The sequence below is a fragment of the Anser cygnoides genome, chromosome 2 (genome assembly GCF_040182565.1).
Source record: "Anser cygnoides isolate HZ-2024a breed goose chromosome 2, Taihu_goose_T2T_genome, whole genome shotgun sequence".
NCBI classification, from domain to species: Eukaryota; Metazoa; Chordata; class Aves; order Anseriformes; family Anatidae; genus Anser; species Anser cygnoides.
The window spans coordinates 127201658-127228989 of record NC_089874.1 but is presented as its reverse complement, the minus strand read 5'-3'; the positions used below and the strand labels follow the sequence as shown (position 1 = coordinate 127228989).

The window sequence follows — 27332 nt, the reverse complement described above, 5'->3', positions numbered from 1 at the left end:
TCGGGCAGGACGGCATCCCGTGGGAGGGACCCCACGGGGAGCAGGGGCAGAGAGGGACCGTGAAGGAGCGGCGGAGACGAAGCGACAGGGACTGACCGCAGCCCCCATTCCCTGCTCCCCTGTGCCCCTCGGGGGGAGGATGCAGAAGAGGGTGTTTGAGGGGAAGGTGTTTTTAGTATGATTTTAGTTTCTCACTGCTCTAGTCTGTTATGAGTAGGCAATAAATTATATTAATCTCCCTATGCTCAGTCTGTTTTGCCTATGATGGTACTTAGTGGGTGATCTCCCTGTCCCTATCTCACCCCCTGAGCCTTTTTCGATTGTATTTTCTCCTCCTGTTCCTGTGAGGAGGGGCAGTGAGGCAGCAGTGTGGCGCTGAGCTGCCCACAGGTGTGAGGCCACCCCGCCTGCCACCCGCAGCGGTGAGGTGGCGGCTGGACCCCGCCACCCCCCCCGCCCCGGCGTCAGCGCCATGGCAGCGCCGGCGGACCCCACGGGCGCTCCCCACCGGCAGCAGACTACAACTCCCACAATCCCCGCGGGGCGGCGCAGCCGGCTCCGCTCTCCCCTCCCTGCTCTCCCCGTGACCGCGCTGCACGACGGCCCTCGTAGTCCCGGCGCCCTGCCCTCTCCCTTCCCCGCCGCGGGGCCGCCCTCCCGGCCGGGACTCCCCTTCCCGACGGCCCCGGCGGCGCGGCGCCTGCGCGGCCGGCGGGGAAGTGCGAGCGGCCGTTGCGTTGCGGGCAACGGCGGCGGCGGTGCCGGCGGCTTCCGCGGCGGATGGGGGCCGGCGGGCGGCAGCGGCGGGCGGCGGCGGGGAGCCCGTGAGGAGGAGCCGGGCTGCGGCGGCCGGGGTGGGGGGCGGGGAGCGGAGCGCAGCGCAGCGCAGCGCCGGAGATGTCCCAGCCCCAGCAGCAGCCGCCGCCGCCGCCGCCGTCTCCTCAGCAGCAGGCGCCGGCGCCGCCGCCGGCCGGCGGCAAGAAGCGGGAGCGGCGCATCTTCTCGGGCACCTGCCCCGAGCCCAAATGCCAGGCGCGGCTGTTCTTCCCGGCCGCCGGGCCGCAGGGCGGCGGCAGCATCGAGTGCACGGACTGCGGGCGGCGCCACGAGCAGCGGCAGCTGCTGGCCGTGGAGGAGGTGACGGACCCCGACGTGGTGCTGCACAACCTGCTGCGGAACGCCCTGCTGGGCGTCAGCCCGCCCCGCCGGAGCACGGAGCTCGTCAAAGTCATGGGGCTCTCCAACTACCACTGCAAGCTGCTGGCCCCCATCCTGGCCCGCTACGGCATGGACAAGCAGACGGGCAAGGCCAAGCTGCTGACGGAGATGAACCAGGGAGACATCTTTGACTGCTCCCTGCTGGGCGACCGCGCCTTCCTCATCGAGCCGGAGCACGTGGAAACCATCGGCTACGGCAAGGACCGCTCGGGCAGCCTCGTCTACCTGCACGACACTCTGGAGGACATCAAGAAGGCCAACAACAGCCAGGAGTGCCTCATCCCCGTCCACGTGGACGGGGACGGCCACTGCCTGGTCCACGCGGTCTCGCGGGCGCTCGTTGGCCGGGAGCTGTTCTGGCACGCGCTGCGGGAGAACCTGAAGAAGCACTTTGAGGAGAACCTGAGCCACTACAAGGCGCTCTTCCACGATTTTATCGACGCAGCCGAGTGGGAGGACATCATCAACGAGTGCGACCCCTTGTTCGTTCCTCCCGAAGGCGTGCCGATGGGCCTCAGGAACATCCACATCTTCGGCCTGGCCAACGTGCTTCACCGGCCTATCATCCTGTTAGACTCCCTGAGCGGAATGCGGAGCTCCGGGGATTATTCAGCGACATTCCTCCCCGGCCTGGTACCCCTAGAGAAGTGCATGGGGAAAGACGGCATGTTGAACAAGCCGATCTGCATTGCGTGGAGTAGTTCGGGGCGTAACCATTATATCCCTCTAGTTGGAATAAAAGGTGCTGCTTTACCTAAACTGCCTAGGAAGCTCCTTCCCAAAGCCTGGGGAGTTCCTCAAGACCTCATCAAAAAGTACATCAAGTTAGAGGAGGACGGCGGTTGCGTTATTGGAGGAGACAGAAGCCTGCAAGATAAGTACTTGATGAGGCTGGTTGCTGCCATGGAGGAGGTTTTCATGAGCAAACACGGTATTCATCCCAGTCTTGTCGCCGACGTGCATCAGTATTTCTACAGAAGGACTGGTGTCATAGGAGTCCAGCCCGAAGAAGTCACCGCCGCCGCCAAAAAAGCGGTGACGGACAACCGCCTTCACAGGTGCCTCATCTGCGGGGCCCTTTCGGAGCACCACGTGCCTCCAGAGTGGCTGGCGCCGGGCGGGAAGTTGTACAACCTGGCGAAAAGCACCCACGGGCAACTCAGGCCTGACAAAAACTACAGCTTTCCCCTCAACAGCTTGGTGTGTTCTTACAACCCTGCGAAGGACGTGCTGGTGCCCGACTACAGCCTGAGCAGTCTGACTGCTTGCAACTGGTGTCACGGCAACCTGGTGCGCCGCGTCAGAGAGGATGGGTCCGTCTCCTACTTGGACGGGGACAGAACCAACACCAGGTCCACGGGTGGCAAGTGCGGCTGCGGATTCAAGCACTACTGGGAAGGTAAAGAATACGACAATCTGCCCGAAGCGTTCCCTATTACTCTGGAGTGGGGTGGAAGAGTGGTGAGAGAGACGGTCTATTGGTTCCAGTACGAAAGCGACACCTCTCTGAACAGCAACGTGTACGATGTTGCCATGAAGCTCGTTACCAAGCACTTCCCCGGGGAGTTCGGGAGCGAGATTCTTGTTCAGAAAGTTGTCAACACGATATTGCATCAAACTGCCAAAAAGAACCCCGATGATTACACCCCTGTAAATATCGACGGTGCTCACGCCCAAAGAGCTGACGAGGTGCAGCAAGGACAAGAGGCAGAGGCACAGCTTCCCACCAAAATTATTTTGACCGGACAGAAGACAAAAACTTTGCACAAGGAGGAGCTAAATATGAGCAAAACTGAAAGAACTATTCAGCAGAACATTGCAGACCAGGCTTCTGTGATGCAGAAACGGAAAAGCGAAAAATTGAAACAAGAGCATAAAGGGCAACCTAGGACTGTTTCCCCGGGGGCTGTTCGTGAGGGGCCGTCCTCTGCACCTGCTACGCCAACGAAAGCCCCGTATTCACCTACATCAACAAAAGAGAAGAAAATCCGAATAACGACCAATGATGGGAGGCAGTCAATGCTCACCCTGAAGTGCACCACCACTTTCTTGGAACTGCAGGAGAGCATAGCCAGAGAATTCAATATCCCTCCGTACTTGCAGTGCATTCGCTATGGTTTTCCTCCTAAAGAGCTGCTGCCTCCCAAAGAAGGCATGGAGAACGAACCCGTGCCTCTGCAGCACGGCGACAGAATTGCCATAGAGATCCTGAAAGGCAAGGAGGAAAGCAGCCCGCCGACTGCAGCGCACTCGGCCCATGCCGTGAAGCATGAAGACGTTGCTGTGACTAGTAAAATCTCATCGAAGGAGCTGCAAGAGCAGGTTGATAAGGAGATGTACTCTCTGTGTCTTCTAGCAACACTAATGGGTAAGGCTGGCTTCGGGTTGTATTTTAAAATTGTGGTTTTTAAGTGGGAGATAAAATTTTACAAAATACAGTTATATACATCTGTTTTTTGCTGTAACCATGGAGCAGGTTAGTGTCGTTACTCCTCTCTTAGAGGAACAGTTAGCGTGCTGTCCGTGATTTTCAGTGTTGTGAATTTTAAAATGTGTGTATGAGGTGCTTGTTTTTTCTTTGCTGTGAAAGCCTCTCTTAGAAATTGCCGTTTAGGAGTCGATGCCTTTCCTTCTCTGTCTGTCTCTCTACCTGCGCTCTCTGTTTGTTTTTCCAGCATCTCATTAAGCAGACATTTGATGCGCGTGTTGTGTGAGCTACACACGCCCGCTTCCTACATCTCCCCCGGGTCACAGGAAAGAAATTCAGAGTAGATGTGAGAGGGGGATGTTGGCTGCTCGTCGGAAGTTTGAGGACTAAATTCTCACCCCTGTATTAGGATAAAGTCCTGGTGTTTCTCCCCACAGGGAGCTGTGTTGGTGTAAGCAGATCAATACAGCGTTGTCTCCTAAGCTAATCTGCTCATTATGTGAAGGTCTGGGTGTTTATTTATTTATTTATATTATTTATTTATTTTTCAAGCAGGAACCATGAAAAGCATTATTTCAGAATGCAGGCAGAGGAGAAACTGAAAGAAGCTAAATGTGTATTTGAAGCCCAGCTGTAGACGTAGGGTAGCAAAGCTAAGCTTATAAATTGTCACTCGTGTAAATGCCTGGTAATAATTCAAAACTAATGAACTTTTCTCCGTTGCCTGTGGCTTTTATTCTCATATGTGGACTCAGGAGATTTGGGCCTTCACTCGCACGCCAGTCTCTTCAGATAATTACATATATTAATCTGCTGACTGACAAAAGACAGATTTTTTTGGTCTGTTTTTTTTCCTTTTTTTTTCTTCTCCTCCCCAACATGTACGACCGAACTACGTTGCAATGACTTCTCTTTGTTAAGTTTCACCATCGCTGCTGTTACTGACAGGAAGCAGACGAGCAATTATCGTTTAGCTGCACGAACAAGTCGAATAGTCATGTTTGCAGGCTTTTTTTTTTTTGTGGGAGTCTCCCCTTCTGCCGGAGGGATTTGGCGTGGCTGAGGCACGTGATATTGCAGAAACAAACCCATTACATAAGTCCGGAGCGACATGTCAGAAGTTCATAGTGCAGAACTTTGATTTCTCCCGAGCCCGGCTGTTCGCTCCGCTATCTCTGGCACGACAGCGCGCCGAGCCACTTGCCGCCTCGCCGCCCCAGCGTTCGGGTCGCAGTTCCAAAGTGCAGGGAAAGGCTGGGTCGGAAAGCTCGCCGAATTCCAAGGTGAAACTAAAAGAGCGTTCAAGAAATAGGCTCGAAAATGTGCTCGCTGGCTTACAGAAGCCTCGGAGGTGCTTTCAAAGTATCCTGGTGACTTCAGCACTAAGGCGCCTCCCTTTTTGCATCTACTCACGTATAAGCTGTGAGCCTTGTGCTCAAGGATTGGTTTTTGCCTTTGACTCTCCCCGCTGTGAGATGCCTCCTGTGAAGCACAGGTCAGAATAGCCTTTACCTCACCCTTCCCCAACTGTATCCATGTTGCGTTACTAATGGAACTAAAAGTGGCAGCAAGTGATAAACCACCCAGCTACAACAACCTGGGCAGCGACTGAATAAGGTGCTATTTTTATGTAGCCGCTTTTCGCATCAGGGCTTCATTTTCCTTCAACAATACTCGTGGAAAAAATCTAGGCGGTTGGCTACTTCCAATTGTTATTTTTCAGTGGGAAAACAAACCCGAAGACATTTCCTAAGCCTTTCTTAATAGGGTTTAGGTGCCAGCTCCTCGGGCTGGCATGTTCAGCCTTTCTGGGAAGGGAAACCTCAGTGCTTCTCAGCTAGGTTTCTCTGGTATTAAAGAAGAGTGCTGCAAAGTTTGAGAGTCAGCTTGGCCTTCATGCTCTTGCTCTAACTTATTGTTCTTAAAAATATTCATCCAACATGGTCAGATTAGGACATGAAGAGGAGAGGTGCTATTAAAGTAGGCTCTCTGGACCAAAAGTTTTTTTCTTTTTTCTTTTTTTTTTTTTTTTTTTTTCCCATGCCTGTAGTTAAAGTTTGTCTTCACTGATCTAGAGCTATTAGTTCTGGGTGCTTAGAAGATTTTTGTTACAGAGTCTCCTCTTGGGTGGATTGATGCTTCTTTCCCATTGCAGTTACTTGGATTTTTCTCTTCTGGTCTTGGCTCGTTAACTCATTAAAATTTTAGACCATGTTATTTAATTTTTACATACATAATTTAAAAATAACCCTTGGGTAATTAGATACTGTAATTTTTTTTCTGAGCTACTTTACAAAAAACATGCATAAAATGTGAAGCTTTTACCCCTATTTTTATTTAGCTCCAACTATACAATTCTATAAGGAAGTGACTAAAGGAATTTTAATTTCACATCAGCATAGTTGAAAGCATTTTGTTTTTAAACTGATTTAATTACACCCAGGCAAAACCACTCCGGATACGTGCAAGCCGAGTATGAATCTATTTTGGTTGGTTTGTTTTGCATTGATGAACCTGTCAGCTCGTGTGAAATCCAAATGGCCAGGTTTGAATTAAACCAATTAATTGTTGCCAGGATTTGCTGGGATTTAAACAGTGGGTTTTAAAGCCAGCCGCAGCTCCCTGTAGCCTGCGTTTATCAGCAGAGCTTTGGGTTTGCTTAGCGCTGCTGCACGCCTCCTCTGCTGCACGCGGTGACCATTGCGGGCTGCCGCTGGCACGGGTTGGTCTGCGCCCGCTCTTTCCAGGCGTGCTTGCGGGCAGGGTGCGCGGCGTTTGCTGCCCTGCCTTCCTGCTGCGGGGCCGGAGCCTGCTCCGGGGGAGCGCTGCGGTGGAAATAGTGGGGAGGACATCAGCCCTGCGGTGAGTACAGCGGCCTGAGGGAGCTTTGCATCCAGCTAAACGATCGCCCAGATCGGTTTGTGACCTGTAAATGTCTTACTGCCGTTGTAGACAGAACCAAAACGGTCAGACCCAGCTGGGAACGGAAACCTGCAGACCTCAAACATAGTTCAGCTGAATTACGCGCAGTAGTTACTCCCGCCTGGGAAGCTCCAGAGAATTGTTTTGGTTCTTTTTGCTGTTCCAATCTGAGACCTCTTTCTCAAAACAGCACAAGGGTTTATTTTGGTTCCTTTCTTTCTTTCAGTGGCTTTCAATGTTTTTGTTTGGTGAGCCCTGCCCACCATACTTTTCTGCCCGTGGTCCTTGCTAGTGTCACGTAAAAAGCTGCCAAGCAGAGCTGCTTCTCTGGTGCAAGGCGTGACAAAGCATGCCTGAGGCTGTAAAACTGGACTTTTCCTAAAAGCCTGGTGGTGGCCTTGTGGGAGGGATGGGAACCCTTCAAATAAGAGCGGGCTGCTAAATGCAGCAGCATGGGGGTCCTTAAACAGAGTCAGCCACTGTGTGGCTGCTGGCTGTGGCCAGAAAATAAGAAAGAGTGGTAGGTGGCTTCTCTGCTGGATTTTCTTGCTGGGAAGTGAATGCCTGTTGACCAGGCCAGCGTGTCGTTTTAGTGCTCGGTCAAAGCTGTGAGCTCGATGTGCAAATGAATGGAAGGAAACAGCATGCCTGTGGTTTAATGAGTGCGTTTACAGTGAGCCAGATTACGTAGGGCTCCTGTCTTTGAGTGTCTAAAGAGAGGACACGAAGAGGTGCCGTTCCCTGTTACGGAGAACGGGGACTTGAAGAACACCTGGAGCGGGGAGGCGGCCCGCAGCATCCTTCTGGCGGGGCGCAGGCGGGGAACGGCACCAAGGCTTTCAGAGCGGGCGGTGCCACGTAAAGCCACTGTCGTGGGGTCGGCCGTTCTCCTCCCCGAGGGGTGGCGTACCTGGTGGGTTATGCAGTGCAGGCACAGGAGGGCTTTGTTCACTGGGTGTGTAAGCTGCTAAAAATAACTCTGTGCTTTTATTTTGCTCTTAAGAGCAAGCGAAGAAATATTGGTGGGCAGTACTTCGCAGCCTCACGCTTTCCAGCTATCCCTGTCCCAGTTAACTTTAGCTGATGATTCACGTTCTCCGGTTTTAACAGAACAGTGAGAGAAACGGCTGTGGAGATTGTAATGATGAAAGAAGGCTGCGATTTCCACCTCAGTACTATCCCTGAAGCTTTGACGTGACGTGGGGGAGAACACTCATTTTTTAAGGAAAATGTAAATGCCCAGTAATTGTTTCTGCATTGTTAGTAGTTTTTGTTTGCGCGGCTCTGTCGGCTACGCCACGTGCCACTGCTAGGAAGCAGGTGAGTGGTTAGCAGAATGAGGAGCAGCACGCCTGAGGATGGAGCAGGTGCTCTGTTAGGTCGCTGATACTGTCCTTGTAGCTCCTTCTCCGTTCTTTACCTTCCTTAACGTAATCTTGGGGCAGGGGGGCTGCTGTTTTTGCTTTGTCTGTTAACCCCTCAGCAGCATTTCAGGTTGTCACATTTCAACGCCATTTCTGGCGCATTTGAAAAACGCCTGTTCCAGGGGGCTGCTGGGCCCCAGCGTCGGCATTTTGCTGCCGAGCCTTAAGAAGAGGAAGGGGGAAGGAGGTAGGGACATGATTTCTGCCCAGCTGCCTGCGCAGGGGCTCGTGCTGCAGCGTGAAGCCCGCTGTGTGGCCGCTGTGACACTAAGACCCCGTCTGGGGAAAGGTGTAGGGATACAGAATTGAGGCTTTAATGCACAAGGATACGTGCCTGAATTTTGGAAGAGTGTCAGTCATCTCCTAGCGTAAGCATGTGGTAAGAGGGGAGAGGAGATTTCGGTGTACGGCCTGGCAAAGAACCGGGAGCTGCAGCTTGGATCACATCAAATTTGGGAACCTTTGTACTGGAGCACGTCGGACTATGGGATGTTTTCCTGTAAGTTGACCAGTGTCCTAGGTTCGTGTTCTACAAATAAGCAATCAGAATTCAAATTCTTAATTGCATTTAAGAGAGTGACAATTTATTCCAAGGAGTTACATTTTTCAGCTGTTGTCTGTGATGTTAAAATAGGAGTGCTTAATCCTCACAATTGTGTTTGATTTTTACAGGAGAAGATGTTTGGTCTTATGCAAAGGGGCTTCCTCAGTTGTTCCAGCAGGGTGGAGTATTCTACAGCATCATGAAGAAAACCACAGGTATTTTTTTGTTTTTGTTGCTCTTTCTTCCTTTGTTTTCAAACCTTTAAAACTGTAAATTGGTCTTGAGTCACTTGTAAGCATAAACATACTTTATTGTATTAGCATGGTACACCTTTAATTTTCATAACATTGTAGAGCTCCTCGTACTCCCTCAGAGCCTTTTGTAAGACTGGGGAATCAGATTACGACTAGTTCATTCAGCTTAAATATGTTCTTCTGAAATCGTCTCTATAGCCATACATCTCCGTATAAACTTCCTGACTAGAACAAACAACTTCAATAAGTCAGCTGTGGTTTGGTTTTTGTTTGTTTTTCCTACTGGAAAGATCAAACAAAGAGAAAATTACAGGACCTATTTCTATTATACTTTAAAACACTCGCTGAACAAGGAGTTCATCTTTCTACTGTGTCTTAGTAGGTGTTTTGTACAGGGCTACTGCATGTTTTAAATTTAAATGGTTGGTTAAATTTGTTTTTGATATTCCTAAGATTGTTGTTCAAAAGCAAAGTTACCCATCCCCTTTTCATGTTGATAAATATCTCATCTTGGACTATGTGTGGAATAAGCAAGCAAGCAATTCAAGAATATTTGATTTTTAGATGGCTTTTAAAATACTGCCTACAAAGAATAACGTCTGATTCTTCATAAACTGTGCTGTTGAGTTATTTTCTCTCACTTAGAGTCTGTTTTCTTGTTGAAGTCTTTGCATTCACAGCTTAGCTCCTGTGGTTTCATCTATAATAATACTTCCTTTGCCACTTTCCTACTGTTTGATTTCCTAAGCAGTTTTATCAACTTATCCTTGATTATTTTTTAGTTTATTATCAACTGTTTTAATACATCCTTTCTTTTATGTTTGCAATAACTAAAATGTGTGGCATACTTAATGCACGTTACCTCTCACTGAATTATTAGCCTGGGGAATAGATTAGGCATGCGAGTGTCTTACAGCAGATCTGCTTCATTTTAGTTTTCATCCTTTTACTGTGCTCGTACAGTGAAGACTGCTGTGTTGTTTGTGGCAAGCGAATTATTTTGAAGTGATGCCCAGTGGAAAGGACGTTCTGGACTGATAAATGACTAGCTGGAGCTGAGAGCCTAAAATGAATATGAGACTTTAACCCAGCTGGTCATTAACTCAGAAAATGCCTGGTTTAAAGTATTTTGCCAACTGGCAGTGTAAGAGCTAAGGCTGGGGGAGATGCCATTCTGATTTGATTCTGATTGCATTTCTGTATGTGTAGGTATTTTACCTCCTAGCTTGGTGGGTAGAATTACAATTTCACCATTAGCAAACTCGTATGATTTTAGTATTTTATGAACTACTAAACTTCCACATCAATTATTGTACAACAGTTTCTTTTTTCACGTGAAGAAGCTCCTTACATATTTGTAATATTTTTATTAACGCAGCTATTATACTGAACATTTGAAGCAAAGCTTTCCATCAGGTGTAGTTACTATTAATCAATTGAAATTTGATTTAGCGGATTGTCTGAGATCTCATTGGGACTTCAAGATCACATTTTCAAAGGCAGGTTTGGTCTCTGATAGAAACTCTTGCAGCACTCTCTTCTGCAAGCGAAGGTTGAGCTGGTAGATTATGTAGTTAAATTTTGTTCTTCAGGCTAAGTTAGACAGGTGTTTGGGGTTAAATTTTGTTCTGTAGCGTGTTTTGGCTGGTTGGTTATCAGTTCCCATGGGTATGTAAAGAAAGGAGCTGTGTGTCTGAAGTTGTTGAAATGAAGAATATCTCATCTGTAGGTTCTCTGCAGCTGTAGTAGCGTGAATCGGAAGCCCTGGAGGCTGAATGATTTTGGTCACTTGGTTCATCGTTATAAAAACCGTTTAATAACGTATCAAATTATTTGAGTGGCCTTTTTGTTGATGCCTAGAATACTTGTTTTGACTGCATTGCATTTGATAACATAGAAGAAGGATTTAGGTGTTATCTTTCTTCCCTTCTCTGTAACTTCTGGTATTTTTCTTGAGGAATTGTAAGAGAATATGAGGAAAATCCTATGACTTTACCCATTCCCTGCACTTTGTTTTTTTAAAGTGCCTTGTCTGTTTTTTTTTGTTGTTGTAGCTCTCATTTCATAGCTGATAGAACTGAAGTGAAGAGAGTTGTGGCAGCCAAGTTTTCTTCTGCAGACAGCTTTTAACTCATAGAAACCATTGTCACTAAAATGATGCCTTACTGCTTATACCACCGTCTGTATGGGACAGAGATGAGAGTTATTTTGTAATTTGTGACCAAAAAATTAGAAAGCTGATTGTTCTCTTTTTTGACACAGAGTGGCTTCAGAACTTAAATTTGCCTGGCGAGCTCTGACGCCAGATCTATCAAATCAGAAGTAGATTAATGAAACAAACAGCTAATCACAAATATTATGTCTCATGTTTATTTTGTAAAGGTTAATACTTACAATGCCTAGGGCTACTAAACATAGTAACCTTGAAATGTTTTTGTTTATCCACTTTCTCTCTGAGCAGACAAGCAATAGGAAATATGAACATCCTTAGATTTAACTGCAGTTGTGCACACTGAAATCCTACTATTTTAACCAGTATGGGAGAGGTCTTAAACTTCTCCAGAAGCACAGTAATTTGAAATGTGCTCTCTGCTCTTTAAATGTTTTCTGTGGGTGGGTTTTTTGTTTGTTTTTTGGCTGGAGGGGAAGGTTAGGGTGGTGGTGGGGTTTGGCTTTCTGTGTGTTACTGCAGGCATGTGCTGCTTCTTCAACTTCTGTTGTGTTAGAACTGCAAGCCCTACCAAGGGGGTTATTTTATTTAGTGGTGCTACAATCCTGGCACTTCAACAGAATCGCCACAGAAGGCAGCAATGTCTTAGGGGTATACTGTGGGTGGTATCTTAAGGCATACAAGCCTAAATTGTTTTTCTCCCATAGTAAAAAGTTTAAATGTGTTTCTTTTTACATCTTTGATGCAATAATTTTAAATCTGCTAGCATTTTGAATAACTTTTTCTATCTTTATAGGTTTGGCTGACGGCAAACACTGTACTTTTCCGCATCTGCCTGGTAAAAACTTTGTGTACAATGCAGCAGAAGATCGATTAGAGCTGTGTGTGGATGCTGCTGGGCACTTTCCCATCGGTCCTGATGTTGAAGACTTAGTTAAAGAGGCCTTAAGTCAAGTGCGCGCCGAAGCTACTTCGAGGAGCAGGGAAGCAAGCCCTTCGCATGGAATGCTGAAGCTGGGTAGTGGTGGAGTAGTGAAAAAGAAATCTGAACAACTGCATAACATAACTGCATTTCAAGGCAAGGGCCACTCCCTAGGAACTGCATCTAGTAGTCAACAACATGATCAAAGAGCCAGGGAAACACCACTCTTAAGAAAGCATAGCACAGAAACGGACTTCAGTCCTGCCAAAATTGAGCCTTCTGCATTCACAGCTGCTTCTGGTAACAGTGAGCTTATCCGAATAGCTCCTGGAGTTGTGACAATGAGAGACAGCAGGCAGCTTGACCCTACTTTGATTGAGGCACAGAGAAAAAAGTTGCAGGAGATGGTCTCTTCTATTCAGGCTTCAATGGATAGACATTTGCGGGATCAGAATACAGAGCAGTCAGCATCAGTTGATGTCTCTCAAAGAAAAGCAGAGGCAGTGAGTTCAACTGCTAAAACTGGGAGCTTCCAGGCTGGCTTACCCGAGTCGTTTTCTGCACCAGGTGGTACTGAACACTTGAATACTGAATCAACTGATGGTAACATGGTGAATTCTGTGGGAGCAACTTTCCCTGCGAGGTCTAAAGCACAAAAGGGAAATTCTGTTGAGGAGCTTGAGGAGATGGATAGTCAAGATGCAGGAATTACTAATGTTACTGAGCCAATGGATCACTCTTGATAGGTTAAAATCTAATAAGGGTAGAAGAAATTACTGTTCAAATGTAATGTTTATTGGCTGGGCCACACAAAGTGATTAGCTATTAAATCTTGTATGTATGTCAAAGATTATATCATCTTATTCAGTGCATGATAAGCAAGTGTGTGATTGGCAATAGCTTTTAATATTACCATACTGCTACCCAGGCTGGCTCTGTTACCTGTAAATTAGTTATTAGGAAATGCACTGAGATGAATATCTGCTGTAATGTGGGTTACTGAAAGTTCTTTGTAATTTTTAATTCTGTATAAGTCTTAAAATTTAAGCCCATGCAAGGTTCTTACCACGCTAGTTTAAGGTTACTGGAAAGGCTAAACCAGGCAAAACTAGAAACTTGACAAGGTTAATCCTGTCCCAGGTACTTAGTTCCACTCAAAAGTATGCCATAAACACGAACTACGCGTAAACTTCAAAAAACAACTGAAACTAAACTTGTGGTAAATTTTACAACGTGGCATACACAGTACTTTAATTACACTGGCACTTCCTCAGATTTAATTTTTTTTTCATTCATACAGCTGTATACGCTTGTCAGAAATCTTGGAATAAGTGACTGTAGTAAACTCTCTAATTTCTGCGTATCGTCAGTTTGAGCAAGTTAGAAAAAAAGTGTACAATGAAGATAAAGTGAATGTGGTGTGGTTATGCATGGCTGTCTGAGCCAACACAACCATTTTGGTGCTCTGTTAGTAAGTGATAGCGTGTTTGTATTTCCTCCCAAATATTGAGCTGGTTCAGATGTTGTGCAACTTTCAATACAAGTACAGGAGAGAAGAAGTTGGCAATTGTAAGGAATAGCAAACGTTCATTAGCAAATCCATTTCTCTTAAAAAGCTTTGATTATTAGTATTGGTCAGTAATGGGAAAAAAAAAAAAAAAGAGCAAATAATAGCTGTCCTCAGAGCAAATTAGCATTTTATTGGAAGGAAACAACTCTCTAACCTAAATTCTCCTCAAGTGTTCAGTAATAATTGAGCTTTTGGAAGCTCCCCGTTTCCTCAGTGGAAACAAGCACTGCGTGCTGTTCCATTGTCCGTAAAGTCTGCAAAGACTGCCCACCTCTCTTAGCTTCGCTTCAGTTTGTGATGCAGGGAAACCTGCATCAGTGCTAATGCAGCTGGTATCCACTTACGTAGCGTGTTCATCAGAGCTGCAGTGCTAGTTTTTAAGAGGGAGCCCTCGTGCTTGCTCCCCAAGGACGGAACGTTTATCTGATACTGCACTTTGCTTCCTATCTTCATAGTCAGACTTAAGTGCACTATTGTTGCTTCCTCTAATGGCAAAATAACACTGAGTGGATGAAAGATGTTAATACAGCTTCAAAGGAATTAAGAGCATTTAAATATCGAAGTCAGTGTTTGTGCACACGTGGGTTTTTACCAGTTCACAAGTGTTGTCTGTATCGTGTATGTTTGTATTCGGAAAAGTCTCCACTTTTTACATTTCTAATCACTTAAACAGTTCTAAGCGCTAGTACGAGAAAATGTCCCATGGGGGAGGATTTTATTTTTGTATGTAAAAACTAACTGAAGCAAATCACTTAAAGAATAAGCCCTCATTTTTGTCAAAGTCAATTTAAATTCCTCTGCTGGTTAACTTCTTATGCGGAGGGAATAAACCTTTAACCATGTAGTCCACTGCTTATAGGTAAAATGTAAGAATCACCTTTTCACAAATAAAAATTTTAAGATCTCAAATTGCAAACCTGTGAGTTAGGACTTGGCAGCTTGGAGCGCATGAAGTAATTTGGCACACCAGAACCGACCTTGCTGATGCATTGATTAACTGGCGGGGCTTATTCAGTGAGAAACAGGATGCACATGCAGCAGCTGGAAGCCTGCCACGACTTCTGAAAACATTTAGTCTCCCATGAATCAGCCTAGCTGTCTGAAGGCTACTTCTATATGTAAAATGTTGAGGATTGTGCTTTGTCACAGTGTGAGGTTTAGGGAGGTATAGCAGGGGCATGTTCCTGGGACGGAGCTTGGGTGAGGAGAGGCTAAGGGGGAGGCATCGCCTGGATCTCTTGCATTCTAGATAAGATAGCTATCGCTTAGACGTTTTTAACATTTCCTTTAGAAAAGTCTTCCTTGGCTGGAAAAAAACTGCGTATATGAGAGAATTTTAACTTTGAAATAAATTGAAGTATTTATTGCACATCATCCTTACTCCAAGGAAAGACGCTTACTTTGATGCCTTTGTGGTAAGAGTGCGGAAGTTTGTGTGCCTTTGACTGTGTAAAGAGGAAGGCTTGGTTTGATTTTGACACACTTCCTATTTCAGCAGTAATTTGACATTTTCCTTTCTTAACTAAATAGAAGTAGGCACGGATAATAGCTCGCTTTCACTCACCCTTAGTGTCTTCTCTGGGATCCACTCACACTGTGCAGATCAGAACTCTCCAGTTCCCCAAACCAAATGGTCTCAAATGGTGTCAAAATCACAGGATGATCTGATGTGAGCTCCTCTGGTCTGATGTAGGCTGGTGTATATTTTTGGTGCAGTGCTCTTCTTTCACGTGGCTTTCTCATGCATTTAAATACCAGCTTTTCTGAGAAAGATGGCTTTTGGTACTCTCAAAGAAGGCTAAGCTGCACCTACCTGCTGGCACGATGTGTAACTGTACAGGAGAAGCGAAATAAAGAACATCCAAGTGGAAGCTTGAGCAGATGTTTCGTTTGATTGCTACCAGTGGATGCAGTTGTGAGTTGAGGTAAATCAGTGTGCCTGTCGTGAGCACCCGTGTGCCTGTCAGGTTGCCCTCTTAGGCAGGAAGGTGGTGGTGGGGTACGAGGGCAGGGAAGGCTCGTTGTGGGTGCGAACCCCGTGCAGAGGACATCTCAGGTGGTGCAGAGAGTGCACCTTTCTCTCAAACAACAGAAAACAACCAGCCCAGCTTCTTGCCTCGGGAGTTAGGCTGGGCTGCTGAGTTCCCTCTGAGCACCTGCCTTCATCGCTTTGTTGTCTAGGGGCCAGCCACCTTCTAACACAGCGCCTCATGACAAAGACGACTTAAATTACTTGAAAATCATAAACCTGACTATGGCTTTGGAGGTGTAACCTAAGTACAAAAAGAAAAAAAGAGCTAGATTCTCGATGAGCACATGGGAAGCCTCAGGAGAACAGATCCATTTTCCAGGCAAACGCAAGGTTTTTACTACTAAAATGTTTGGCTGGTTAGTAAGGTTGACTTCTTGATACTGCTGTTGGTCTGAGAATTGGCTGAATTTCAGTGAGGGAAAAAGACATTTTTCACATGAAGTAATATAAGTGTATTTGGGGCGTGTTCACTGTGACAGACACAAAACAGCAACGTGTATTGTTGGCTTTGTGAATCCCATGTAGTTTACTCGTCTTCTCGGTACAAAATAAGAACAAGAGGTAGTCTGTGACACAAGACCAGCAGCTTCACGTGAGGCCATGTGCTAACAACCCTGTACAGCAGGCATACTTTCCAAACCAGAATGCTTGATTGAAAATCTTTGGAGAAGTAGAACCTATTGTTGCTGTAAGGAGTTTTAGCAGGGTTGCTTGCTGCTTTCTCAGTTTCTTGTGAAAACGTCAGGTAATGAAATTCCTAGTGCGCTTACAACCGGGAGAGCTACGTTCGAGCTGAAATGTAATGAGTGAAAAGCGAATGATTTAAGAAGATGCCACTGTTACCTCTACGTTTGTTTGGCTCCCATTTTTCAAATAGCAGCATTCACATGCTTTTGTAAAATAATAACGTGAAGTTGATCCTTCCGTTTAAAAAAAGAAGACAGTAAGTGGTTTCTTTGTTTTTGCTTGTGAATATCAGTTTAGCTTCTTAAAACTGAGTAAGTTGCTTAAGATCTTTCGAATGCAGGATTCCCTCTGAGCCCTTACGCCTGCGGTTGAGCAATAAAAGGTTGAACTGAGTGGTATTTCCAGAATTATTTTACGTTTAATGAGGATTATTGCCAAGAAATGAAAGAGTGCACTTTTAGGAGGGAATGCTATTTAAAAAAAAATGTATAAATAAGAATTAATAGTGTATATATTTAGCAAACAAATCTTTTTAAACAGTAAGTGCTTTACATGTTGACTTAAAAAGAAACTAGCATAGAAATTATACCATCTTCGCAGCACTGGCTGTTATCCAGCACACTTTGGTTTGTTTTATTTGTGATTGCTGTACTAATTATATTTGATTTTTTAATCTGTAATGTAACAATAGTGTATTATAACAGTATATAGTGTACTATACTACACTTCACTGTACAGTATTTGAAATTTTCTTTGATTGCTATATTAAAACTATAAGTTAAAACATTTGCTTTGGCTTTATAAGATGCAACTTTTATCTAGCCTTTCACACAGGAGCCTATTTGATTAACACTGATTTGGCTACAAAAGGAGTGAGTTGTAATTACTTTTGCATTCTACATATAAATTCCGTTCTAGTTGCATACATGAATACTAGTACAGAAGGTGAAAAACTGGTATAAACATTAGAAAAGTTAGCTGATGTCGTCCATTTTGCTTTGGCTATGTTCATTTAAAGAGACTTTTTGAAAGAAAAACTTTTGATCTCATACCTATTCTGAATATTTCATTAAACCCATCGTAGGACCTTTGAATTTGAGAGACTTTTAAAAGCAGATTTTTATATATTTGAGAGCAAAATCTGAGATCTGAGTCTTTTTTTCAAAGTTGTCACCAAGAAGATGATGTGAGAAAATGCTGACCAAGTCATATGTGGCACTTATCTTGTAATCAGTGGTTTGAAATATTGATCAAAATGTATTTCAAACCAAAATTTTAAGGCATGCATGTAATACACAAATGTGAATAGTATAATTTGGAAGAATGAGGCTTCTCAAAATTTGGCAGTACTTAAACACGAACATATTGACAACTACTTAAATTATCTCTGTGCTTATTCCACCGACTACATGTGGTATTTTGTTTCAAAAAATGGCTGTAATCATAACTTCTGAGCCTGCAAAGATGTCATAAAATCCATCTGTGAAGCTTGTGCTGCTTCTTCCTATATTTATTGAAAGGCTTTAATTCAAAATGAGACAGCATTAAAACATTCTTTTAAATGATGGATTTAAATGTGCTGAGGTAATTCTGATTGCATGTCACATCACAAAAAATTGATAATTATCCTCTAAAAGATTTGTATTTCAGTGGCTTAAATGCTTAGTGCTAAACTAGACGTTTATTCATCTTGTTTAATGCATTCTCCATAAGCTGAGCCAAAACCCATACCGTATGTATGAAGCAACCAAGTTAAGAGTGCTTTCATTTTTCTTCTGTTATTGATTACACAGCCTTACTATCTGTTTAAGTTCTTAATTTTAAATTGGAGCTGTTGGGTTTGTTTTCTTTTTCCCTTTTATTTGTACCTAACAGACCTGTTCTAAAATGGCTGCAAAGCCCCATCCTCCTGCCAGAACAAGACCCCTCACAAAAACAATTTCTTTATATGATCAGGATGCGAATGAATCTTGGATGTTCATCAGCATATGTACCGACTCACGGAAGGTGCTTGGGGTATAAAGAAGAGTCAATTCAAACACACATTTTGAGTGCAAAAGTTAATAAAAAAACAGTGCTGCTTTGTTTGATGCCGAGTTTATTTTATTGAGGCTGGAGTATATCTTGGCCTCTACTCATTCGTGATCTTTTGAATACTTACTTTTTAATCCTAGATGAAGAAAAGTAGTAATGCTTGGGTCCGTAACAGACTCGATGGCAAAGCTGATGTTACAGAAACCTGTTTGTCACCGCTGTTTTGAACTAGGTTATTCTGATCTGAATTACTTAAATTGATGATGCTGGGTGGTTCTGAAAGTTTATTAGAATCGTCAAAGGCGTTAGACTCCTGTGTAAGCATTACCTCTGTTGCAGTACCTTGCAGAGGCTTCAGAAAAGACTCATTCTCTGCTCTGTTAATTAAAGGCATTGATTTGATGATTATGACATAGCAGCCCAGAATTGTATTTGGACTTCATCCACCTCTGTTTTTTTTTAAATGGCTGCCTAATTTTGTTTTCTGCTGGAAATATTTCCAGTGGCTTGCCTTGCTGGTAGCTAATCTAATTTCACTTCTAAAGTGATCCTGTAGATCTGTGCTAGGTCGGTGCTGGCTGGAAACTTGCATTCAATAAATAAGAAACTTCAAGATGGCAGGTACAAGGAAACAGCCAGAAATTAGGAGAAGGTTTAGTAGGTACTTCTTCTTTTTTTTTTTTTTTTTTTAACCCAGTTTTGAAAGGCATGAAGTCATTTCCTATAAGTGTTTGGCCCATGGTTTCAAGCATCTTCTTTCAGAATACAAAAATTTGATTTTAGATGTTTAGATGTTTAGATTTTAGATTTTGTCAACTCAGTATACAAGATTTTATTTAAAATGAAGCTTCTTCTGGATTGTCAAATTCTTATATAAAATGTAGAGAGAGACTTTACCCTTTTACCAGATGTTACCTCTCTCTCCTTTCCCACGTTTGTGCAGTGCCTCTGTGAATCCTAACGAGTTCTGATCTTGTGCTAGGTTTTTGTTTGTTTTTCATCTGCCATTTGGTACTGGATCATTTTTATAACAGAGATTTTTGTGTGCTTATTGTCCTCTGTTTATACTGCTGCTTTCAGAGGGACGGTGAGAGGCAATAGAGAAATGATCCAATGTCACACAAATTAGACCGATAGGAATTAAAACCTTGTTGGACTTCCTCCAAGATCCGTACGTATGGCACAGAAAGGAGTGAAGGGAGATTCCTGGAAGAGCAGAGGACTTGTGGGTGTACTTCTGTCAAGGGAAGAATCTACACAGGGATCTCTCCGTGATCGTAATATCACCTCATGGTCCTGTAAGGTGGCAGTGTTCGGTGGCGTTCCCCCTCCAGGGCGATTAGCTTTTGAAGCTCCAGTGGCTGAATCAGAGTCTGGGGATTTCCTGGCGTCCACCTCTGTTCTCCTAGGAGCTGAAGCTGCCGAAGAAACCCTTCTCCATCCCATGGGAGAGAAGGGGTGAGGCCTAGCCCGTTGTTGCTGCACGGTGGTATAGGATTTGTGGCAGCAAGAAGCGAGCCAAAAGACAGAGAAAAGGCAAGAGCCTAACTTAAAATTATGGTGTATGAAATAACTCCTCTTCGTAACTATTTGCATGCTCAAATCTGCTGAAATAGTGCTCGGTACATGCCCAAGTCCTATGTCTGAACGCTGTGCTTACAGGAATACTACTCCCCCATCCTCCCCCGTGTCTTTCTTAAAATAAGACTTCCCAAGAGGGATGCTGGAAATCACAATTACTGTTGCAGACAGCAGGAGGGATAAGGGAAATTATAGTCAAAAGTACCTTCCTTTTGCTTTCAAAATAAGAAAATTCAAGTCATGGTACACCAGAGGATGCTAAATACCAGTTTGTATTTCTTTGCTCCCTCCGTTTCTTCTAACCTTAACCAATTCTTACCCTGCCATATTCACCAACAGATTTAGTTGTTGTTGTTGTTTGCTTCCCTGTATTTGAAGTCAGTCTAGCTAGCTTGTTCCCTTCTTCATTCAGTTTCCAAGCTATCTCAGGTCTCTAATAAGCCAGCAGCTCAAAAACAAACAAACAAACAAAAAACCACTGTCAACTATAGTCTACACTGAAAGTCATATTTTTCTTTTTGTTTTAACAGTTTGGATTTTTCCAACCCTAAACCTGAGGTACTGTATTTGAAACTGTCACACACTCGCATTTTTGTGCAAGCATATATATATATAAAAAAAAAAAATCATTCACTGCACCTGAGGCCCTTTCCTGGACAGTCAGTACCGACTGCAGAAGTGGAGCCAGCGTGGAAGCGTACGGTCTTTTGCACCTGCAGTCACTTGCTAATTCCCCTCCTCTCCCGCTGCTGGAGCTGTGCAGGACATGGGAACGCTCTTGTGGTGGAACAAAAGGCAAACTGCAGTTGTGCAAGCAGCAGAGGCCGGCATCTCTGGCATCACCCGCTGTGATAACAGAAGATTTGTCTGCGTGACTCCTGTTATGATCTTGTGGAAAGGAGTCTTGTACTTAGTTTAGAAGAGTGGGAACCAGAACAATGTTCTGTTAGGGGGGTGGAGTAGAAAGTCAAGCCAGTGCTTTCCCTTCGTCACCGGGATACCAACAAATTTAGGCTGAGTGCTTGTATCTAGCTCCGATACTGCCACTGAAAAGCTGTTATCACTGCTGCCCGACTGCTGTTCACGTTTGGTTGGCTCAGTTTAGCTCCAGCTACTTTACAAAGCTGTTGTGTTAGGACCAATTGTTTACTCGCGGTGTTGGCAAACCGTGGTCTTGGTCGAAGGATTAAATTGACTTCTCTGGCATTCGTAGTGATGTCTTTCTAGGGCATAATACCAAAACAGCATGGGAAAATGTGTGCTGCTAATACCTGATTAATAGGCGACTTCCAAGGGAATCTCTTCAATCTCCAAAGTTGTGTGGATGTTTGTGAAAGGATTAATTTTTTATTTCTAACAGGCTCAGCATAACTAGTAAAATTATTCACAGAATCACAGACTGGCCGAGGCTGGAAGGGACCTCTGAAGATCACCCAGTCCAACCCCCCTGCTGAGCAGGATCACCCAGAGCACCTTGCACAGGATGGCATCCAGGCGGGTTCTGAATATCTCCAGAGGAGACTCCACAGCCTCTCTGGGCAACCTGTTCAGTGCTCTGTCACCCTCACAGCAAAGAAGTGCCCCCTCATATTGAGCTGGAACCTCCTGTGCTTCAGTTTGTGCCCGTTGCCTCTCGTCCTGTCGCTGGGTCCCTGATTTCCAAAATAAACAAGTGGCGTTTGAGAAATTAGTAAGGTTTGATAATCAAGATTGATGTAATCTAATCTTGCAGCAGAATCATTATTTATTTGGAAGGTTGGATGACAAGACTACAGGTAATGTCTGAATGTTTTCACCATTTGACTGATTCAAGGTTGTTCCACTTTTAACCCTTAAAAAATAATGTTTACTATGTAGTGCCTCAGATAAATTATCATCTGTGGCAATGAAACCATTGGTAAAGTGGTTGACAACCAGAAATTTGTCTCTTCAAAGGTGTACTATCAGAGTAGCTGCTGCTGTGCTTGCATAAGCAGATGACATGAGGCTTGGGACTTGGTTTCTAAATGACAGCATCCATCAGAGCTGTGCATGTGCAATTTCATCACGCTCTGTGCAAGAGGCAAGCGTGAGCTCAGCATGACCTCTCAGTTTCTTCTCAAGCCAGTGACAGCTGAGGATTGCCAGAAGCAAGGATACAGAGCAGCTTATGAGATCTGAAATGTAATGTCATCTCTGAGAGCGACAATTATTCTATGGCAGGGCTGTATTGCTGGAGTTGCTTTATTGATCTCCTGTACTTGGAAACTGGTGGGGTTTGTTTGTTTGTTTTGTGTGTGCGATTTCTTCTTTTTCTTTTTTTTTTTTTTTTTTTTAATTCCAAGGCTTGATCCAAAGACCACTTGAGAATTGTTAGAGCAGCCATACAGCCTCCTTGAGAAGCTGACAGAATTTGCCTTGGGAGTGTGCAGGAGGATATTTTCTGTGCTCTGGAATGATCCATAACTGTCATGGAGGTTAATGCACTAGTGCAAACTCTAAGCAAATCCAGATCTACTTAATTATTTTGATATTTTTTGTGATATAGTAGCCTTTAATTCTTATATTTCCACCCTCCCTCCGTTAGCATAAATAAAGTAAACCTGCCAATATGGTAAAGTGATAAAGTACCAGTGTGATTCAGGGTATCACAAGGTACATGTAATTCTTTTTTCTGTGTCATGATCAACAGAACACAGGCAAATTGGCAGGCAGAGGCATTAGCACTTTTTCTCCTCTCTGAAAGACAGTATAAATAGATTGAGTCAAAAGTACTCAAAGCTTGTTCATTCTTGTGAGTAAAGTGTTTTGTTCCTGTAAGGCTTGTCATTTCAGGAGAATGTTGTAAGGAACATTTAGAGAAAATTTCAGCAAAAGCAGATCGTTTTCAGCAGCCATGCAGAGAACGTTGCCCTTCAGAAAGTTTGATGCTGAGAAGTTTAAAAAAGAAAAAAAGACTGAGTGTGACTGGAGGCACACAGCAAGCTGAAATTGATCTGAACTGCAGCCTCACTGAGCTGATTGTGAGATGACTCAAGTGCTAGTGACAAACTGGGATCGTCGGTACTGGGACACGGAGCGCATGCAGGTAATACTGGGTTGTCCATATGGAGAAATATTTTAATTTTAAAAAGTACCTGGTAAGTATCTTCCTGGTCTTCATCTAGATTTTCTCCAAACAAGCTCAGCCCCCACAGGGCTGGTGCAACCATGAAGATCACCTTTAGCACTGAGTGAGTAGCGCTCCGAGACCGAGTCTAGTAGCTGGGCTGAAGTCCTGATGGATGCCCGGGGTTTTGATTTGGTGTTTTTGCCAGTGTTGAGCTTTGGAGATTATAGACACTCAAAGCGATGAGGCATTGAAAACTACTAAAAGTAATCTGGTAAAGAGCTGTAAGCTCATTTATGCTGCTCTTCGTCTTGATGTTAGCAATTGTCATGTTTACTTAATAGACCTTAGTTCTATGAGACTGGCAGCAATTGTTTTTGAGCTGGGAAACTTCACTGAGGAAATAAACCACTTCATTTTCACAATCCACAAAACTATTTCCTGGGTTTACCTTGTAGAAATTTTGCTAGATTCAAAGACTGAAGTGCTCATAGCAGGAAGTCAGCTGCGGGCTTTGCTGGTTGTCTGTGCAGAGAATAATGTTGACAAAGACTCTAGGTTCTTCCATTGTAAGATTTCTGAACAACCTACAGGCAAATCATGCAGGATAGACTGATTATTCTTAACTTCCTGACAGCAATATTAAGCCCTGTGCCTTCTGGCTCCTTGTATAGCTTAGCTGTCCAGATAAATGTTTAACTGCCTGCCTGAATTCACAATAAGATTTCAAGGAGGGTAGCAGCAAAACAATTTCACTTCTTCACATTACTTCGGAGTCCTTCCATCATTTCAGCTCTGTGAACATTTGAAATGGATTTGTGACTGGTATTTTTTTTTTGTTCATTAAAGGCTTTGAGAGGGAATAGATGAAACTGTCACAGAACTGGACATCAAATCAGTTCAGTAAAACACATACAGACTTAACATATGGCCTAATCGTGTGGTACCTTTTTACCACTGCAGCTGGGTATAATTTTTTTTGAAGCATCAGCATTGCACAGAAAAGGACCTGTTTCCCAGCAGGAACAGTCACTGATAAGCTGCTGATCAGATGCATAATGAATGCCTAATACATACATGTATATATATGTGTGTGTGTGTATGTATAGATATATATCTCCTGCAGTTCAGCAAAGCTCAGCAAGAGGGAATGAATAACAGGGCAAATTACAGGATCATCATTGAATCTTTGAGTACTTCACCTTAGCAAATCATCTGGATTAGTATGTGCAGGTGTCCTTTCTTCCTGTCATTTTAGTATCAGAAGACAAGACTTCCTTTTAATTACAAATCCAAATACCAATTGGTTTCAGCTTGTCAGGAGACCCCACTAACTAAGGCAGTGGGGAAGTGGCAAAGTGGCACTTGAAGTGCTATCAGCTTGGAGTGATGGTGATAATTTGCCTCGTACTGCAAACCTGAACCTGCAGCAGTGTTTTTGCATCTGGTCGCCATGTTCTTCAGGTCTAGGCTGGAATGGAGCTCTCCTTTGTGACAAGGGAGTCTTTGGAAGCACAAGTGAAGGTATAAAGCAGATCTTGTAGAATGGGACTGGGATATAGCAGGCTGGTGAGTCTTCTGCTAGGAGTCTGTTGAGGCTGTTCCTGATGGCTTGTGGGCAGTGACAGCCCGGACAGTGCATGAAAAGGGTGGCATGTGGGGGGAGACACTCCGTATCCTACCACAGAGACAGACTACCAGTCTATATCTCCTTTCTTAGGGATTTTCCTAAATAAGCAGTTGGTAAAACAAAAAAAAATGTCGTAGAAGAGATTCCGTAATATTAGACCTTGTCACATGAGACAGTAATGCATACAAGATTAAAAATATATATTATGTGAGGTGTGTATGTGCTTACTGATGTACTCCAAGGCAAGTGTTTACTGGATGTCATAACATGTCTTTATATATATATATATGTGTGTATATATATATATTATATATTCTACAGCAGGACTGTCAGTACTTACTAATTTAGTAGTTTGACTCAGCTGATGCTTTCGTTAGGATCCATTTCCTACAAATTAAGAACATATGTATTACTATGGGAATATAGAAGCAGGTACTTATTTAAACTACAATATTTTTATTTCAGGTTCCCGTGACTCTGAATTAAGTATGAATGAATGCTAAATGATGACATTTCATAATATATGAGGCTGATGACATAAATCCTGTCCCAGGGTGTTTTGTTGTCTTATTTATTTATTTATTTATTTATTTTTATTACAGCTTTTGTAGTTCAAAGACTCTTGTCATAGCTTTGATGTGGGTAAACCTGCTGTGTTGTCATCTCTGGATACTAAAAGCAAATCACAATGAGTGCAGGCTGGTGCTGAACACCTATATAGTAAGTAGCAGGCAAAGACTGCTTGTAAATTAAAATATATATATATATATATTATTTTTCTGTGAAAGATGCAATGGTACGAGTTTACAGGTGTGACAGTAGGTTCGTAATGTATGTAAATGCTTTGGTTAGTTGGTTTTTGTTATTCCTCCTGTGTTCTGCCATGGGAGGTACCAAGGACTGAGGTTCTTGTGTGCGTGTGCAGGGGGCGCTGCAAGCCAAGGTTTCTCGCTAACCCTGCTTCGGAGCCACGTCCCCACTGGGTGAGAGGCACTGTACATAACGTGTAGGTATATAAACATATATACGTGTGTATGTATATGTATGTGTACGCTCCGTACATCTAAGGCTTCGTGTATACGAATAACCTGCAGTTTAAGATTTTTGTGTAGGGGAATATCTAGAAAATAGATTATGCTGGAATGTTGCATGGATTTCATGGCTGTTACGGCTTCAAGAAGTTTTTTTCCTCTATTCAGGTATTTAACGATTTTCCGTAAGTGAACCAGCTTTTGAAGTTAGACAAAAATGTGTTTGAAATAAGAAGCCATGTACTATTTTGATGATTTATTTTGACCATTAAAGTAAAAAGCACATTAATAAAGGAAGAATACTGATGTTTGGGCCCTATGCTAAACAGTCATAAGGTGAGCAGAGTGGACAAGTACCTCTAAAAGCTGACTCCAGGAATGTCTTTCGCAGAGTTGCAGGAAGACGCTCCTATGTTTTTTGGCTCAGGAACTCCTTACCCATACCTTTAAGGCAGGTGCTCACACCCTTTTTCTCCTAAGAGCTGTGCAGAGTTCAGGTTTTTGTAAATGCACCCACAGGAGGATGTGGTGAGATGTTTGGGGTGCTTCCTTTTTTTTTTTTTTCTTTTTTTAATATATAAGCAGGTAGTGGTTAGAGCAGCCACCTAGTAAGTGGGATGGCTGGGCATGATTTAAACCCACATTTCTCATTTCTCGCTTCTCAAGTGCACGTGTAACCACAGGGCATCAGTGCCTGGGAGGAGGTGAAAATGGAAGAGGGTTGACTCTGTGGTGTGGAGACCGTGCTCCTGCGTGGCAGTGCGTTACGGGGCTGCCAGGGGGCTGCTCCTGCATCCGCACCTTGGTCAATTGCTCAGGACCAGAGGTGAGGCCGTGGGAGCAGGAACCTCACTGTTTCTTCCTCAGGAGCACCCTAAAACCCCGACTAACAGACACGGCCTCCCTCATTTTTGCTTGCGCTTGGAAATACATATTTTAAATCTGATTTGTCCCACATGCAACTTTAGGAAGAAGAATAGGGGTGTTTCTGACAGGTCTTGACACGCAGCATTTTATCGGTATTAAAGACCCCAACCTGCAAGGCGTGTGAGACGCGGGCACCCCCAGGGCCTACCAGCCCTGTGGGTATTTTAACGTTGCAGTTTGGGGTCCAGGTATTTGTCCTCTCAGTAATTGCGTTTCTCTAAGTGGGGATGTGTGCGTTGTGTGTGTCCCTTCATGTGACACGCACCATGAATTAGTATTTACAGAGAGTTGCTTTTGGATTCTCCTGCCTTTTGGTTTAGGATGTGTGTGTCTTGAGGTAAGTGCAGCCAGGCAAAGCAGTGAGATCCCCCAACAAACTGGGCATGTAAGCATGTGTGGTAAATGTACAACACCCTGAAAGCCTAATTTTCATGTCAGGGTGGCAGCTGTTTCTCAGGACGTGTGTGAAGGACACTATTTAGTAACAACGATAACCATTAAATAAGGGACCAGCCCCGCTCCCCGTGAGGGGCGGCGGGCTGTGAGGCGCGGAATGGCGGCCCCACGCAGCTCCCTTCGATAGCTCAGCTGGTAGAGCGGAGGACTGTAGAGGCGCCGCCCGCGGGAATCCTTAGGTCGCTGGTTCGATTCCGGCTCGAAGGAGGCTCGGTTTTGCGCCGCGGGGCTGCCACCGATTTTATTTTATTTTTTTTAATTTCGAAGCCGGTTCTGGTACCGGGGGAGGGTCAGGGGGTGGGGGGGACACGGCGGGGTGTGGGGGGGCGAGCCCGCTCCCCGTCACGCCTCGCCCCGCCGCCCCTCCTCCCGCTGCCCGCCCGCGGCTGCCGCGCGGCCCCGCCCCCGCCCCTT

At 44.4% G+C, this 27332-nt stretch overlaps 1 protein-coding gene and 1 non-coding gene across 2 annotated transcripts; both read left to right on the top strand.

The window, feature by feature from the left end:
• Positions 1–750: 750 nt before the first annotated feature.
• On the top strand, positions 751–18261 carry VCPIP1 (valosin containing protein interacting protein 1). The gene is made up of 3 exons (XM_013172546.3): positions 751–3586; positions 8665–8751; positions 11757–18261. Exons 1-3 carry the CDS (start codon positions 898–900, stop codon positions 12623–12625), a joined length of 3645 nt encoding a protein of 1214 aa, XP_013028000.3. The 5' UTR covers positions 751–897; the 3' UTR covers positions 12626–18261.
• Positions 18262–27035: 8774 nt separating this feature from the next.
• Positions 27036–27125, top strand: TRNAY-GUA (transfer RNA tyrosine (anticodon GUA)). The gene is given in 2 exon segments: positions 27036–27072; positions 27090–27125. It is a non-coding gene; the product is annotated as a tRNA-Tyr (tRNA).
• The last annotated feature ends 207 nt before the right edge of the window (positions 27126–27332 follow it).

Coding starts and splice junctions, on each gene's coding strand:
- VCPIP1 (XM_013172546.3), top strand. CDS start 898: ATGTCCCAGCCCCAGCAGCAGCCGCCGCCGCCGCCGCCGTCTCCTCAG. Junction 3,587..8,664: donor TCTTCTAGCAACACTAATGG/GTAAGGCTGGCT, acceptor TGATTTTTACAG/GAGAAGATGTTTGGTCTTAT. Junction 8,752..11,756: donor CATCATGAAGAAAACCACAG/GTATTTTTTTGT, acceptor CTATCTTTATAG/GTTTGGCTGACGGCAAACAC.